This window comes from Gracilinanus agilis, chromosome 4 (assembly GCF_016433145.1).
Source record: "Gracilinanus agilis isolate LMUSP501 chromosome 4, AgileGrace, whole genome shotgun sequence".
Classification (NCBI taxonomy): Eukaryota; Metazoa; Chordata; class Mammalia; order Didelphimorphia; family Didelphidae; genus Gracilinanus; species Gracilinanus agilis.
This window is the reverse complement of record NC_058133.1, coordinates 143,821,606-143,839,491: the sequence shown is the minus strand read 5'-3', so window position 1 is coordinate 143,839,491 and position 17,886 is coordinate 143,821,606. Positions and strand designations below refer to the sequence as shown.

Genomic DNA, 17,886 nt, shown 5'->3' with positions numbered 1-17,886 from the left:
ATCCAGCCTTAGATATTTATTAGCTGAGTGATCTTAACTAAGGCATAACTAATAAAACTTATTGAATAATTGTATTTCATCTTAGTTTTGTTGTCCTTCTTTGTTGGCTTGTGTAGTTGTGGTCAATAGTTGTAATTGTTACTTCCTGTTGGATCACTTAATACAAATCTTCCCAGTGCTTCTTTAAATTCTTCATATTGGTCAATTTTTATGCAAATTTCCATGCATTGATATTAACATAATTTTTTCAGCCCTTCTCTATTCACTGGGCATGGGATTCCAGGTTTTTTGCACTCACAAAAAAAATGCTGCTAGGACTAGTAGTTGTGAGGATGAAATGAAATAATAACCATAAAGCACTTAGCACAGAATCTGGCATGTAGTATGTGCTATATAAATATCATTTCTTTTGTCACCACTACTATATAATCCACATAAACAAAAGCTCTTTGGAATCCTCAATAATTACTAAGTATGCAAAAGGATCTCGAGACTGAAAAGGTTAGGACATGATATGTAGGATGAGGTTAAGTTGTTTCTCTTGTTTCTCTTCTAGGACACTTCTTGGATTACAGGATGTGATTACCTCCCTCAGTTAAAACGAATTGTTGCTGTCACAGAAAGAACCATCATCATCTGGGATTATAAAGCCCAAGGGAATAGTAAGGTACTGTACCAAGAAAAGTTTAGGGGAATGAGCCCCTTTTGGTTAGTAATGCTGGTAGGCATTTGTGTCCTACCCAGCTATGTTTAGACTATTTTGCAGGGAGAGGGAGATAGGGAGATATCATTTCCTTGGGCATGTTTTTTTTTTACATTTTTACTTTTAAATTTTATTTATTTTTAAATTATAGAGCATTTTTTTTCTTCTCTTACCTCCTTCAGTCTTAAATGGGAAAAATACACAAAACTCTTACATCAAATATGTAAAATCAAGAAAAACAAATTCCTACCTTGGCCAAATCCAAACATATTTGTCTCATTCTTTATTTTAGTCTATCAATCTGTTACCAAGTTGTGGGTCTCTCTCCTGGCCCAGAATTTCTTGGGTAAGAACGTCATTAAAAGGAGCTGCCTGACTTTGGTAGTAAAGTCAGTAGTTAGGGCAGAGGCACTTCATCTCCTTCAAGCATTGCAAGGTTACCATTTATTGTCATTATTGTAGGTCTACTATGTGCCTAACAGGGTGCTGACAGGTGCTGTAGGTTCTGCAGAAACAGTCCCTCTCTTCAGAGAGCTGAGAGCTTATAATCTAAGTGTCAGTGGCAGAACTAACAATCTTAAGAAGAAACCAATACATGGAAAATAAAAGAACAAGGCAGTGGGTAGTGGTAGTGCTGGGTTAATTGTGTATCACAGATTATCCTCTGTAATTATAGCAATGGGCTTGAGTCATGAAGGAAGACTGTGGAAGAGGTAGGACTAGAGCTGGTATTCTTGCAGGATGGATGGGATTCAGGTTTCATTTAACTCTACCAGTTTTGACCTGTGTGACCTTGGACATCTCCTTTCATCTCAGTTTCCTCATCTTTAAAATGAGAAGGTTGGAGCAAGTGGCCTTTGAGAGCTCTTCAAGCTCTAAATTAAATTCAGTAAACTATTGTTAGCCTTCCAATGGACCTATTTTTTGTGCAGAAAGAATGTGGGGAAACTACTTATGCTATCTAGGTCACGATTTCACAATATAAGTAAATGGTATTGACATGAACATTTTAAAGGATAAGCTTGCTTTTTCCTGAACATGGTGAACAGGCATATCCTGGTGTCTCTGAATTATGGCTGCCTAGTAAACCAGATTTTGCTGGCTTTAACATTTGAGTACTTTTTTGTGAAACTGCATAATAAACAAATCATTGCTTTTTATATTTTCTAGTTTACTTCCAGGTCAATGATATAGTGATATAGTGTCAGTGATAGTAGTGATGCCTTTCTCCCTTTCACATTTCCCATAGACATTCCTTTACCTAGGCCAAAAGAATGCTAATCAAGGCAGTGTTTCGGTATGTGGAACAATAGTCCTAGCAGCATTTTTTGTGACTGCAAAAAACCTGGAACCCCATGCCCAGTGAAAAGAAAAGGGCTGAAAAAATTATGTCAATATCGGTATGTGGAAATTTGCATAAAAATTGACCAATATGAAGAATTTAGAGAAGCACTGGGAAGATTTGTATTAAGTGATCCAACAGGAAGTAACAATTGCAACTATTGATCACAAATATACAAGTCAACAAAGAAGGGCAACAAAACTAAGATGAAATACAATTATTCAATAAGTTTTTATTAGTTATACCAATATCAATGTAGGGGAAATTTTCTAAAAGAAATGACCAAAATGAAGAAGTAGAAGTTAGAGAATCAGTGGGAAGTGATCCAGAGGGAAGTAATAATTACACACAATGACCACAAAAACACAAGCCAATAAAAAGGCCAACAAAACTAAGATGAAATACAATGAATTGATAAGTTATTATTAGTGACACAGTGGAAAGAGCTTGAGTCTGGAGGCAAGAAAACCTGAGTCCAAATCCAACTCATCTACTTACTTTCTGTGTGATGCTAGGCAAGTCACTTAACCCTTTCTTGCCTAGTTTTTTCATCTGTAAAATGAAAATAATAATAGCCCTACACCCAGGGTAGTTGAGAGGATCAAACATGATAATTCTTGTAAAGCACAGTGCCTGGTACATAAGTGCTATGTAAAAGTTAACTATTATTATTATTAAATTACTTATGATATACCAGATATTATACTAGGTGCTGGGACTTAAGATACAAAAATGTTAAGTCCTTGCCTTCAAGGAGTTTACATTGTTGGTATTATATAGCAAAAGTTAAAGGGCATAAATACCCCTTTGGTTTATAGTGAATAATCTCTTCTCATTTTCCTCATCTATTCTCATCCAGGTGTGGTTAGATCTTTTAAAGGGGATTGTTTGGGTATACTTGTTTTATTCAATCAAAAAGCAGTGTTTTAGACAGGCTATTAAGGGAGGCTGAGGCAGAAGTCTGAACAATAGAATTTTAAAACTATTCAGACATTAATGAAGAAAACTGAAAGATAGAACACAGAGCCTGTAGGGATCAAGCTCCTTACCTGCATCTGCTGTGTGCAGTAACCTTACAGAGCACTCTCTAAAACAGTGATTCCCAAAGTGGGCACTACCAGCCCCTGGTGGGTGCTGCAGTGATCCAGAAAGCGGTGATGGCCACACTTTTTATTTATTACATTCTATTCTTAGTTCAATGAATAGTTTCATAATTTCCAGGGGGCGCTAAGTAATATTTTTTTCTGGAAAGGAGGGCAGTGTAGGCCAAAAAAGTTAAAATATGAGGTTGGAAAGTTGGAAGTTTGAGGGAAAGCAGAAAGGAGAGTCATTATTTACTCTGAGGGAAAATTTAATTCTGATTAAAATATTTAATTTGTTCTATGCATCAAGGATCTGTAATTTCATCACTTTGGATACTGCCTCTACTGATTTTGGTGCAAACCCCCCTCTGTAACACTCTTTAAGAGCAGCTGTGCCTGAAGACGATGACCCTATAGCTAACCTAAAGAAGAGTTTCTCAGAACTCTAGGGCTAGTTCATGGATAGCTATGAAGCCTCCTAATACTAGGAATGCAATGTAAACCCTTGCAGCTTATTAGAACCTTCTTCTGCAAGTATAGTATGTGATGGATTGATGCTGGCCCCATTCACTGCCAGGTTTGTTACATTTTACACACACACACACACACAGTTCTCTGGTGTTGATGGGTATTGAGGAATCTCTTATCTCCACCATTGGCTCTTTTTCCTCCCATTGATTATGTTCCCCATTTTAGGGTTTCAATGAATAGCACTCCAGTTCCACTTAAATATTTGATGTCATTATATTTTACAAAGAGATATTTTCTTCAAACCTATAACAAGAACAAATACCTGAGAGCACATAATCCTACTCCTTCTCCCACATATACCACCTCAGTCTCTTAGGAGGGGAAAGGGTTATGGTTTAACTTAGTTTCCTCTGTTGTTTTGCTCCCAACAAATTCAAATGCAGAGCTTTAGCATTCCAGGACCCTTTCTCTCTAGGTTTATTCCTCCTAGACTGACTTTAAGACCCAGCTTGACTTCCTGAATTCTCTGATCAGAGCTTTTTGATTGAGACTTCATTCCCTGTACCTAAAATGGAAAAAGACAAAGAAAAATGCCAAAATATCCCAAGCCTATTTCTCAGGATCACATGGAGAAAGGAAAAGGAAGCCCCTCAGGCTCTCTTTCCTGGTTTTACCACATGTTGTGAATGAAGGAATCTTTCACCTTTGGATGGGATTGCAGGAAGAATTCTAGCTTTACTCAACTGGGCTATGTTAAAGACAAAGACAGGCCTGGTTATATAGCTAGTGGGAAATGAAATCTCCCAATTATGTGTAGATCAACTATGGGATGTCCACAAATGCACCAGTTCTCCCATCCCCTGAAAGCAGGTTCTCTAGTGTCTTCCACTGATGGTTAATGCCATCTTGGGTGACTTGGACATACACTAACTAAACTAACATTATTTTTCAAGAACTCAGAGTCCTAAACTTCACAGTATAAAGAGGCCTTGGAGAAGGAAGAAGCTTGGTGAAAGATAGTCAAAACACAGATCTTTGTAGCACTTTAGAGCTTATAAAACATATTACAGTTTTAATAGTATTGTTAATATGGAGTTTTTGGTGAAAAAATGGAAAACTAGCTCTTCTCCTGACTTCTACCTGCAAGTGGATAGACTCACTCTGTCCCAACTTGTCCTATTAAGCCTCCCTAACAGCAAAGACTTTCCCCTTAGACTTGCCATTATTAGAGATAGGGAAAGAATTGGGTTCTTTAACCAGCTTCTAGCAGAACAGAGGAGAAGGAATTTCTTGAAGCTGCTGCCTCAGAGGGAGAAGAATCTTGCTCTCTACTTACCAGACCTTGCTTTCCACCAGAACACCACAAACTTATTCTGTGCCAAGGTTTTCTTTTGAGTGCAATTTCATTTAATCTTTTTCTCTGCTTTTTAAAAGCTATAACATGTAGCAATAAATTCTCTTTGGTTTGTCTAGAGTCCCCCAGCTGACGACAAGTCCCAGAAATCAGAAAGAGAATTTCCTTCTATATGTGTGTATGTTTGTGTTTATAGCCAACCTGTGGCAAATCCCAGAAATTAGAAAGAAAATGTCCTCCTGTATGTTTGTGTTTATAGCTAACCTGTGACAAATTCCAGAAATTAGAAAGAAAATTTCCTTCTGTGTATGACTTCGTGCCAACCTTAGCTTCCCTTTCAGGTGCTTTTGAGCAAATGAAAATACATACAGAGAAATTACACTTCTAATTAACTACAGTGATATCTTAATACTGGCTTTTAGAGACTGGATGGATAACTATACAAGAAATCTTAAAGAAATAGAGACAAAATATGCTTTCTCCAAAAGGAATATGAAAACTGAAATTCTCGGCAAATGATGACAACTATAGTTTTTTTTTGTCATGGCTCTGGATGTTCTGACATCATTTAGCTATAGTCCTTTCCTATCATCTCAATTCTAATCAGGGAGCAGCAAAACAAACAAACAAAAAATATAGTAGCACATTGCCCTTTTCTCTCTGTCTCTGTCTTGATCAGTCTCTATCTGCCCCTCTCTCTGTCTCTTTCTCTGAGCCTCTGTCTCTGTCTCTCTGACTCTGTCTCTGTCTCTATCAGTTTGTCTCTGTCTGTATGTCTATCTCTCTCCCCACCCCCCTCAGCTGAACTTTTAATTCCTTGGGTAAAGGGGACCAATATTATTTCATTTGACCATCATGATAACCTTGTGTGGTACACTTCATATTATCCACATTTTACAGGTAAAGAAACCTCAATTTTTGTCAACATTTAATATCATTATATTTTATAAAAGGATATTTTCTTCAAAACTAAAGCAAGAACAAACACAAAAATTTCTACCAAAACCAGAGGGCATAATCCTACTCCTTCTCCCACATGTACTACCTCAGTCTCTTAGGAGGAGAAGGGGGCCATTAGGTTTATGATTTAACTCAGTTCCTCTGAAGTATTGCTCCCAACAAACTCAAATTTAAAGCTTTAGCATCCCAGGACCTTCCTCTCCAGGTTTATTCCTACTGGACTGACTTTAATACCCAGCCTGGATTCCTGAATTCTCTGATCAGAACTGTTGGATTGAGGCTTCATTCCCTGTATCTAAAGTGGAAAAGGACAAGCCAACTAATGATTTGCTCAAAGTAACCTACTTAACAAGTGAGAGAACCAAAATCAAATCCAATTATTATGATTCCAAATCTAGTGCTTTTTTCTCTCCTCTGTATTATGCTATTACTCTATAATGAATTATTTAGTATATTTGATCCAACATTTTTTATTATCATACCCTGAAGAAGCTTTCTAAATTTTCATGACATAATGAAATGATGTTGTAGTATGACACCTTCTTGTCTCACATGTGATATTTGGGGCACTGCCATAATGACAGCTGTGCAAATCAACTCAAATACTGTCTTAAGCCTAGAGAAAGGTCATGTTTCTCTTTATTAATTATCTAGCAAGGGATTATGATGTCTGATTTGCTTTCTATTCAAGCTACCAAGCAAACAGGACTTCAGAGTTTTTCTCTTCTATGTGTAGGATAACTTCCCAAAAGACTACAGTACAGTGTCTGTACAGAGAGAGCTCAGCCTGCAAATACCATCCTAGACTAATCTCCCAATCACAGTGACACATGGTTTTGAGTGGTGGAACTGAATAGTTAACCTGCTAAAATTTGAAATTTAACTTGAGAATGATATGGAATATTGCTTAAAATATCAAATATAATGTTGTCACTATGTAACACTGTCTTCCTTAAATAAAAAAGCAGCACACACATAACATAGATATTCAACATATTTTGGTCACATATTTTAATGAATATAGTAAAAATGAAACAAACAAAAAAGGTCAAGTGCTCCAACTGCTTTTCCAGAACCTGTTTTCCCTCCCAAATTCTCAATGTTAGGTAGAACAGTCTTGAACTGCTGGAAACTACTGAAAGGATTATAGAAAAGGATTGCTTGTCTGGTAAAAGAAATAATCGACAGCGACAGCATTTATTAAGCTCTTATGCGCTTGGTGTACTTACCTTATCAGGTTTTTAGAGAACAAAATGAGATAAATAATATAAAGTGCTATAGGAATGCTAGCTATTGTTATTGTTTTATGCATCAGGTACTTGTGGTAAAAGGCACTGAGGACACAAGTACAAATAATCAAACTATTCCTACTGGCAAGGGGCTTACATTCTAATTGGGGAGGAGGGTGTGTGGAACAAATATAAATACAAATTGTTGTTGTTATTCATTCACTTCAGTGGTATGCAACTCTTTGTGATCCCATTTTGGGTTTTCTTGGAAATGATGCTAGAGTGGTTTGCCATTTCCTTCTCCAGCTCATTTTACAGATGAGGAAACTGAGGCAAACAGGGTTCAGTGACTTGCCCAGGACCGCAGAGCTAGTAAAAAGTGTCTGGGGCCAGATTTGAACTCATGAAGAAGTGTCTTCTTGACTTGATGCCTGGTACTCTATCCATTGTGCTACTACCTAGCTGCCCATTAATGTAAATAGGTAACAGTATAAATATAAATATAAAGTGAATAAATGTAAATCTATACAAGAGTATAAGAGTATTCAAGCCTGAGCTTTATTTTAAAGGAAGAGAAGGTAGAGGTGAAGTAGAGTAAGGAGGGGAGGGGATTCTAGGCCCATGGAACAGCTAGTAGCTAGTAAGTACAAAGGCACTGTGATGGGACATGGGATGTGAAGTGTTAGGAACAACAAAAAATCCAGTTTAGCTGCATCACAGAGTACAGGACCAAGACAAATGTCCAGTGAAGCTGAAAAGATAGGCTGTGTTCAAGTTGTGTTTGGCTTTAAAAGCTACCACAGAGAAATTTAGAAACCCACTGGAGCTAGACAAGTAGAGGGGTCAAATGGTCAGACCTATGCTTAAGGAAAATTACTCTGGTAGCATTAGGCAAAATGGATCAGAGTGGGGATAGACTTGAGGCATAGAAATCAATTAGAGCCTGTTGGAATAAGCTAGGAAAGAGCCTGAATAGAAATGGTAAACTGTGTAAGTGAAGAGGAGAGATAGATGGAAGAGATGCTGCAGATAGCAAAATTTGGCAACTAATCAAATATTGGGAGTAAAGGAGAGTGATAAATCTAGGATAATACTGAAACTGGAAGCAGTTGTTTCTCAGTAATTAGAGTACTAGGCTTGCAGTTAGGAAGATCTGAGTTCAAATCTAGACTCAGATCCTTCTTAGGTATGTGATTTTGGGCAAGTCACTTAACCTCTATATACCTAGGAGACAGCTAGGTGTTTCAGAGGATAACATACTGGCCTTAGAATCAGGAAGAGACCTGAATTTAAATCCTGCTTCAGGCACTTTCTACTTATGTAATGCTATGGAAGTTACTTAAACTCTGACTGCCTGACAAAATCCACTGTAGAAGGAAATGGCAAGCCAATCCAATATGCTTGTAAAAAATAAATACATGAATACCTACAATCCATGTGGTCGCAAAGAGTCAGATGTGACTGAACAATAATAAATACTGAAGTCATAAACTAGGAGACAAGGAAAATGGTGGCAGAAATAGGGAAGTGAGAAAGGGGAATGGATTTGGTGAGGAGAATATTCCCTCCATGCCTTATTTACTGATAGAATTCTCAACAGCTACCAATTTTGACCATTCCAATCTTAGCTCTTCCCCAGGCTCTGAGTCACCTCTTTCAGTTTCCTCTGCAGTTTCTGGTATGCCTTAGCTGTGATCTTAGCTTTAACTACTATAAAAGGGGAACTCTTTGTTCTCTCTGAGTTTACACTTGTGAAAGGGAATCCTTTATTCCCTTTCTCTATTTTGAGTTAATTCTTTGGTTAACAGTAACTTAAGTACCCCTACTTAGTACCTCACCAGATTGTGAAGATAGGATTAACTCTCCTTTGTCTACTTTTGAATTGAATCAACAAAAGCTTGAACACCTTACTTAGCACTAGGTGGAGGAGCTCTCCACCTTTTCAACTCAATCAGCCAGGAAATGAGAGTTCACATCTCAATCAGCCAGGAATCTGTGAACTCTTTTGATGAGTATTCACCTCTCCAGAAGGTGAGGAGTGGATCCTACAAACACTGCCCAGAGGGCAGTACTGGTCAATTTGGAAGCTGTGATTGGCCCTTGTGAAAAGGGAAAGGGACAAGAAATCACTATAGAAGGCCCTGAATTTCTGGGACTAAAGAAGTTGACTCCAAGAAGGAAGTTGGCTTCAAGAAGGAGTTGGGCTTCAAGAAGGAAGTCAGCTTCAAGAAGAAGGTTGACTCAAGGAAGAAAGTTGACCTCAGGATTCACCTTCAGCTTGAGTCATCATCTTGACCTGCCTCTTGGAGGGAACTTGGGTGAGCGGATAGCTGGTTTTCCCTTCCTGTCTTCTGAAGAGAGTTTAATTCTGGTTGAAGGTCAACAAGTTCAGGTTGAGTCGAGCACCAGAGCAACATTTAGTTAGATAGATTAATGTCTTCTCTACCCTTTTGTATTTCTCTGCTTTCACCCTTTCCACCTCTTTTGTAAATAAAAGCTATTAGTCATTTCCACTTTGAGCAATAATACTTTGAATTGGCAACTATCATATTATTTATAATTTTCATATGTTTTAGTCAAAACATTAAAATTTAATTCCTACACTACTCTGATTGTAGTCACTAGCAGATAAGAATCTCAGCAGATAAGAATCTCAGACCATGACAACTTGTAGCTGTCCTATTGCAATCCTAACCCCCCAAAACAGCTGCTGCTCTCCCATATGGCTCTAATATCTATCACTTCAATTCTCTGCATGGTGAAAAGGAAGTCTATATCTCAACAGAAATGAAAAAAAAAACCTGATGTAGCCAGTTTTGAATATCAGTGACCAAATTTTATTCCTCTTATTACATAGTTGCTTACCTGCTATAATCACATATTCCTTGAATCTCATAATTCAGTTTTTGTTTATAGAAATTTCTGGGGTCTCTGGATCCCCCAAAGAGATGAAATTGATACAAAAATGCCTACCATGATAGAAAATAATTTCTACTGTATCTTAAACTTCATTGAATTTTTAAAAAGAGGAAATGGGCCAAATGGAAGTGGAAGAGATTTAGCTTAAACATGTTTTCTCATAAAGCATGTTCTTCTTTCTATATGCTACTGAGAAAGAATATGGAATCGCCTATTTGACATCTAAAATAAATTTTTTTATTTGCCTTAGTCTGGATTTTTTTTCCACATATACCTACTACAATAAAACTAATCTGAGAATACAGTTTCCTTAATTTTTCTCCCCTGATTAAAGATCTATGGGAGGTCCTTTATTATATACTGATGTTTTTTTCATCTATAGTCCTCTACATATATTTAAAGCTTTTCATGAACTAGGCCATGCTATCTAGCCAACCCTCTCTCTTTCCACTCCTAAGATTCACCCTCCATTCTATATCAGCTAGTTTTCCATCTTTCCTCATATCTCACCATCCTTCCTGCCTTTGTGCCTTTATTCATGCCTGTCAACTCTGCTGCAATATTTTCCTTATTCACAGAAGAAAGTTAAAAGCTACCTATCCTTTAAGATATGTCATAAATTCCATGTCATCCATAAAACTTTCCCCAATTATTTCACTTCATGTTGGTTCTGCTCTTTTTTTCTGAAGCATAAATAATTTATATAAAAATTTAACATTGTAGGGATTAAATTTATGGTTGAACTAAATATAAGGGAATGTAATTGCTGATTTAAAAGATAATTAATACAGGTCAAGTCAAAATGACTCTTCAGCAGCTTTTATTTACAAAAAGAGAAAAAGAGTGAAAGTAGAGAAATATAAAAGGAGGTAGAGAAAATATATCTAACCTAACACTAGATATTTGCTCTGGCCCCTGACTCGACCCAGGCAGGGATAATTAGCCCTCAGCCAGAGGGTCTGGTGCAGGGGTCTGCAACGTATGGCTCTTTCTGCAGGAGCCATAAAGTCATTTTTTTTCAGGCACTGTTACAGGAGCATGCACTGTGAGCACTGTACAGCTCTCACAAAATTACATTTTTAAAAATGTGGCGTTTATGGCTCTCACGGCCAAAAAAGTTGCTAACTCCTGGTCTGGTGAGTACTCACGTGGCCAAGAGGAAGAGACATCTCTGGAAACTAATCTCTCCAGAAACCAGGAAAGGAGTCAGTTTTTCACTTACCCAAGCAGTGGCTCCAAAGGGAGAAGATCTAAGAGTGGTCTTGCCAGAGTTCCAGGTCCTCCACACTCCAGATTCAGCTTGAAGACCTCCTGAAAGGAAGTTTCAGCCTCTTTTAAAGACCTTTCTTAATGTCACTTCCTGTCCCTTCCTCCACTTTATGGGGACCAATTGCAGTCCTTAAATTTGCTTAGCACTGCCCAAGGGGCAGTTAGTGGCTTCTAGGGGTTTAAACCACTTTAGTGGGTGGTTTATGGAATTCCCCTACTTAATTTAAGTAGGAGTGTCTTCATTTTTTGGTTGATTAAATTTAAAAGTAAGAAGGAGAGCATTAATGATATCTTCACAACACATATGCTGTCCTGTTTATTTAGACATGATAGGCATTATTATCGTGATACATGAGGATGAAGATGTTCAGAGGTTAACCAACTTACTCAAATATCTTAGAGCTAATCATCACTCTAACCATTTTATAATTGACTGTTTTTCTCTTCTCATCAAGACTGTAAACTTTTTGAAGTAAAGGATTACATCTCATATTTCCATACCTGCTATAGCACTTAACAAGTGAACAATAAAAATTATTTGATTGATGTAACTGATCATCAGGGAAATTTGGGAAGTAAAGCTTTTAGCCACTTATAAAACAAATCTGAGAAGAATGAGAATAACCATTCAGTAAAGATGAAATATCTTTTCTACCCTATAGGATAACTGTTTTGTCATAAAGCCAATGGATCACTGCCTTCTGTGTGTTTGTGTGGTGCCTATCACTGACCAGCTTTGCAGAGATGATATCCTAATGGGAGATGATGGTGGCTTTGTGAACAGGTTCACTTTAACCAGTGATGATTTTGGATTCAAACAGTCAAAAACCAAGAAAAAATTGCAGTCCCAGATACTGGACTCCAAGACCTTCAAAAAGTAAGTTGGTTGAGTGGGGCTTAATTATTTTAATAATTATCATCATCACAACATATGATGACATTTGATCTGAGAATCTCAAAATGATTTCCCAAGTGTACTTCATTGATTTTGGCCAGCATTATTCCCATTTTTGTATTTGGCTTGGTTTCTTTTTTGTCAGCTTGCCACCAAGACTAAAAATTAAATCTGAGCAAGAAGCAAAAAAATATCCTAGTTCTTGGTATAGAAACATTTAAAATTGGTTTGGATTAAATACTATGGTAGGAAAGACTTTTGTTCTAGCCAGGAATTGACTCATTGGGCTTGGATTGTTTCATCATCTCTGGTCCTAAAAGAATGTTTTTCCTTGATGGGAGGGATGCCCATATGGTGTCATTTATTGACTAAAATAGATTTTGTGTGATATGTTCTCTAGCCTCCCTGTGCTTGAGTGGGAAGCTTTCCTCTGCCTCCATGGGCAAGATGTTATTTCTTTTGGTTATCATAAACACACAATTAAAACACATAACCCCCAAAGCCGGACTGATTCAGCTCCTTACTTGAAAATTGAGTGTATGAGCCAGCCCTTAACACACACACAAAAAAACCCATATACATATATTCAAACACTCCTTAGAAAGCCACAATGGTCACATAATGAGGAGAATCAATTATAAGACAAGTTCAGGAAGACAGAACTAGACCTGTGATTTCATTAGTAAGAGAATTCCCAGATAGGGAAACTCCTAACAGTAAAAAGTCTTCTCTGAAATTTATGGTCTAAAAGAGTTATCTAGAGCACTAAGAGTTAAATGTTTTGCCCTGAGACACAAAGAATTCTCTGAATTGTGGTACTCCCAGATAGATAGCTCAGTGGATAGAACATAGAGCACAAGGCCTGGAATCAGGAAAACTTTAATTCAAATCCAACCTCAGACACTTGCTGGCTGTGTAATCCTGGGCTAGTCACTTAATCTATGTTTGTCTTCATCTTTTTGAGAAGGAAATGGCAAATGCCCCTCTAGTATCTTTGCCAAGAAAACCTATGGACAGTATGGTCCATGGCATCATAGAGCATTAAACAACACTGACTGAACAAGAATGACAACATTTCCAGATCCCAAGTCAGTTCTCAGACCAGTTCTGTCTACTATGCCAGCTGCTTCTCAGGAAGCGTACCTGGATAAAATGTAATATAAATGGCTGCGACTGCTACTTTTGTCATATCGAGCCTAGCCCCATTGCTGAACTCTTAGGAGTGACACATTCTCATAATATTTGGCTCCATTTCTTACCTACTATGTGAGATGACAGTCACAACTGAACAAAGTTACTTATCTCATCAGTGTTCAGCAGGCTAAATTGAAGGGGAATTGGCCCCTCCTGCCCCCTCCCACTACTGTGTGAGCTGTTGTTCTATAAATGTCAGATGTTTTACTGTTCAGCTTCCTAACTAGGGCTCAGATGGTACCACATCCTCCTCCGTCAAGACACTGGAGTATGGCATTAATCTTCCCTTCACCAAGATGTATGCCACCTGTCAGAAAAAGCCAAAGGCTCTTTTTCACATTCATATTTTTTGTTTCCATTTGATGGGTGCCTCAGAGAGACTTGAAAGATTGACTATTTGCTCATAAAATAAGATGATAATGTACATTGACACTTGTGTGTTTATTCTTGTATATAGCCATCACAATCCTGTATAAAGAGGAAATGAATGCTAAGCACGAATGATATTTATATACCTCTGAATTGTGGGTAGTTTGAATGAGGAAAAGTACCCCTATAGCAAGCAGATCACCAAACCTGGCAAGGTAGATCCTAGTTAGGCTTGTGGGAAGGTGAGAATCAGAGGTAAAAGAGTGCAATTCTAGGAGCCCCTGAAAAATTCTCTCATTTGGCATTCTATTCATCAAAAATATCATTTTGGACTTAAATTGTTCAAGGTGCTGAAAATATATCACTGAATTGGAATTTAAGGAATATTGAATTCTAGTTTTTGTTGTTCATCCTTCATTTTAGAAGAAGCCCAATGTCATCATCACTTGCAAGTGAATTAAATTCAAGTGAGGCAGAGTTGTACAATCTTCAGCTTCACTCTCTCTACCAGAACCTTCCAAATCTAGTGCCAAGGCAAAAGCCAGGATGATGGTAATGGCTCGGGATGCAATGGATAACCTTGGCATCTTTGATGTCTGACCAAGTTCTAGGTGCTCCACAGCACCTGCTCTAATACCATAGGAACAAATCGTTCTCATCTGACCAGTCCACTGAAGGAAGTCTTTGCATTCTTGGTGTAGACCTCCTCCAAACTCACCTGTGGGTTTGAAGCCTGATTGTTATCTTCAACCTGGTTTAGCCCCTCTCTGAGTTTTACCCTGGTGTGTGTTTGCTGCCTGTGCTACAGCTACTTGGAACCACAAGGGAAAGATGGGTGGAGGTAGACACAAAAGTTAGATGAGCAGCTCTGAAAATGGCTTGTAAGCCCTTGCACTAGTGGTGCTAGTCATCCCTGAAAATCCCATATGCTTCTGAATTCTAGTAGTGCGCTGTGCACTGTACTAAGAAAAGAGGTAATCCAGGACCCAGAGCCACAAAGTTAATGGCATTAAAGATAGAAAAAACTGTCCACTAAGTTGTATGTTATATCAATGATAAAATTGTCTCATCCTCTAAGCAAAGGATTTCTTTTATTCCTGAGTCTTCCAGTCAACATTTATTTCTAATCTACTTTACTACTGAACTGGAAATGTAGACTACATTATTTCCCTAGTTTTACTAGTGAATTTGAATTGTAGGAACCTTGGATTTATAGTTTTCTTAGAGCTAGAAGAGACCTAAAAGGCCATCTAATTTTACAGAGGGGATTTCATCCAGAGACCTATAATGATTTTCCCATGATAATGCTGTGAATAATTAATAGATTAGATTGGTAGCAATCTAAGTGATCTAAGCAAATAAGTGATCACTTATTTTAAATGGGGTGTCATGACTATTGAGCTCCTGTACTTACAGAATGCATTTATCTAGGTGGCAAAGTGGATAGAGTGCCAGGTCTAGAGTCAGGAAGACCTGACTTCAAATCCAGCCTCAGACAATAGCAAATCACTAACTCTGCCTCAGTTTCTTCATCTATAAATGAGCTGAAGAAGGAAATGACAAACCATTCCAGCATATTTGCCAAGAAAACCCTAAAAAGGGTCACAAAGAATCAGACATGAGAACACCACCAACAATGTATATCTAGAGCTGTGACTTTATCAGTATTTTGGAAGTTCAATTGTAGAGACCCCCTCTGCTAATGTAGATCAATAATTTGCTAGTAACTTAGAGGTTGCCTGGGGGAAATGAAAACAAATTATTTGCTCATGCTCACTCAATAAGTATCAGAAGCTGGACTTGAACCTCAACCCTATGAGTTCAATACCAGTTGTCTATCCATCATACCATGCTTCCTCTCAGACATGAGAGCACCCTGAGGACAGGGACTAATTTTTTTTTTGTCTTGGTATTACTAGCACCAAGTATAGTACCTTGCATACAGCAGACATTTAAAAAGCCTTGCTTGATTAGATTGAAACTTTTTATACTTCTGCTTTGTGATTTGGTTCTGAGATAAAAAATTCAGGCTGTTACATTAAATGGTAACACAATGAGATTATACTCGCTGTCAACAAAAATATTTTTTATCCACAGTATTAAAAGGAAGCTACATAATGACTGGGTCATGAAGGTTAGATTTGTCCAGCCCCTGAACTGTTTTGGGTCTTGCTCTTTAGACAGCAACCATTCATTTGTTCTGGATTCCTTGAAGAGGCTTGACGACAATGTGTGAGTAAAATTGAATACATACATGTGCATTTGGTGAGTAAAACTGCTCTTCTCAGTGATAAACTTGTGGTAACACTTTTGGAGCTTTTCAACTAGTTTTCATAAAGATCAAGGTACTTCTATTTTATTTTAAAGATAAGGCGAATTAAAAATAAATAAATAAAATTGGAGTTAAGCATACAAACCTGACCAGTACTTGGTCTCTTATTGTCATTTCTGTTCATTTATTTTTAAATGCCAAAATATGTTCCAATATGGCTTGACTCATATATGTTTATATAACCACATACACTCATATATACATATATTGCAGGGCTAGTCAGGTGGTACAGTAGATAGAGTGTCAGGAGTAGAGCCAAGAAGACATATTCTTGATTTCAAATCCTGCCTTGGATACTTATGCATTATAAGACCTTGGGCGAGTCACTTAGAATTATTTGCTTTAGTTTCCTTATCTGTCAAATGAACTGGAGAAGAAATGGCTAACTACTCTACCATCTTTGCCAAAAAAACCCCAAATGAAGTCACAAAGAATCTGACACAACTGAATAATAACTATATATAGTGTTTACATATATTTATCATTATATATACAATTTGGAAGGGGAGAGGAAAAGTGTATTAGCAAACCTTTGTACTTTGCATTCTGATTAGAAGGTGAATTGGCTTGCCAATAAGATGAGGATGTTACCTGAACTGCCAGCATCATACTTCTGTATATAATATATAATTGGCTTTCTTACCTAAATATATAATTAAATGAAAGTATCTCCTTGTTCTACACTATGCTTTATACTTTCTCATTCTAGAGTATTGTTCCTAATATGACAGCCTAAAGATGGCATGGCCTTGTATAGAAACCTTTAATAAGGCCACAATGCCTACAAAATGAAGTCCTAGTTCCTTAGGCTAAAATTCAAGGCCCTCTTCAATCTGGCTTACAGTTACCGTTCCATTATTGGAAAAGGCTGTATAGTATAATGGAAAGAGCAGTGGCCTGGGAGTCAGGAGAACACATTGACTTTTCCTTTAATTGTATGGCCTTATGTATGCCACCCTAACCTCTTGGGGCCTCAATTTCTTTACCTGTCAACTTTAAGGTTTAGATTTTTATCTCTAGGGTCACATTCAGATATGAAATTCTATGATTTATTATCTAATGCTACTACTACCTTTCACGTGCTCCTGCCGAACTGAAGTAATAAATGTTTTCTGAACTTGCCCATCCCTTTCTTCCATAAATTTATCATATCAGCCTCTATACATGGAATCCCATGACTATCATCTTCATGTCAATACCTTCTCTGTTTTATGAAATTTTGTTTATCCTTTAGGGTGAAATTCAATGAAGTCTTCTCTGATTCCCTCAATCAAAGAAATACATTCTCTTTTCATAGACCTCCTACCTAAAAGGAACTTTGTCCTCTAATACAACACATCATAATATGTTCTGTTATATATGTTTTTGTGTGTATGTGTATGTACCATGTAACCTTGCCCTCCACAGTCCTGCTAAAACTTTGATCGTCCTTGTCTTAGACACTTACATTTTTTATTATGTGGATTTTTGTATATGTAATCTTTCCCACCACAAACTTTTTCTCATACTTTAATTATTCTTCCCTTAGTCACATCATATTATATATTTTTTCAATATGTATTATCTTTACTACTAGATCTTAAGCTTCTCATGGGAAAGGAGGATATCTTATTCATCATTTCCTAAGCCCTTATATATGGTGATTGTGCATGAAAGATGTTCAATAAATATTTATGAATTGGATTCAGTTGGATTTTGGAGTACCCTAAGAAATAGTCAATGAATTAATAAAATCATTTATTGAAGCATGAACTTGCTTTGCAATAT

The 17,886-nt window shown here is 37.3% G+C and overlaps 1 protein-coding gene across 1 annotated transcript in view; it reads left to right on the top strand.

Annotated features, from left to right (window-relative positions):
* WDR64 (WD repeat domain 64) overlaps positions 1-17,886 on the top strand; it is a 214,702-nt gene that overhangs the window by 49,868 nt on the left and 146,948 nt on the right. The window contains exons 6-8 of the mRNA XM_044674508.1: positions 557-667; positions 11,992-12,206; positions 15,885-16,019. Of these exons, the coding sequence (XP_044530443.1) occupies positions 557-667; positions 11,992-12,206; positions 15,885-16,019 (461 nt within the window). The remainder of the gene's footprint in view (positions 1-556; positions 668-11,991; positions 12,207-15,884; positions 16,020-17,886) is intronic.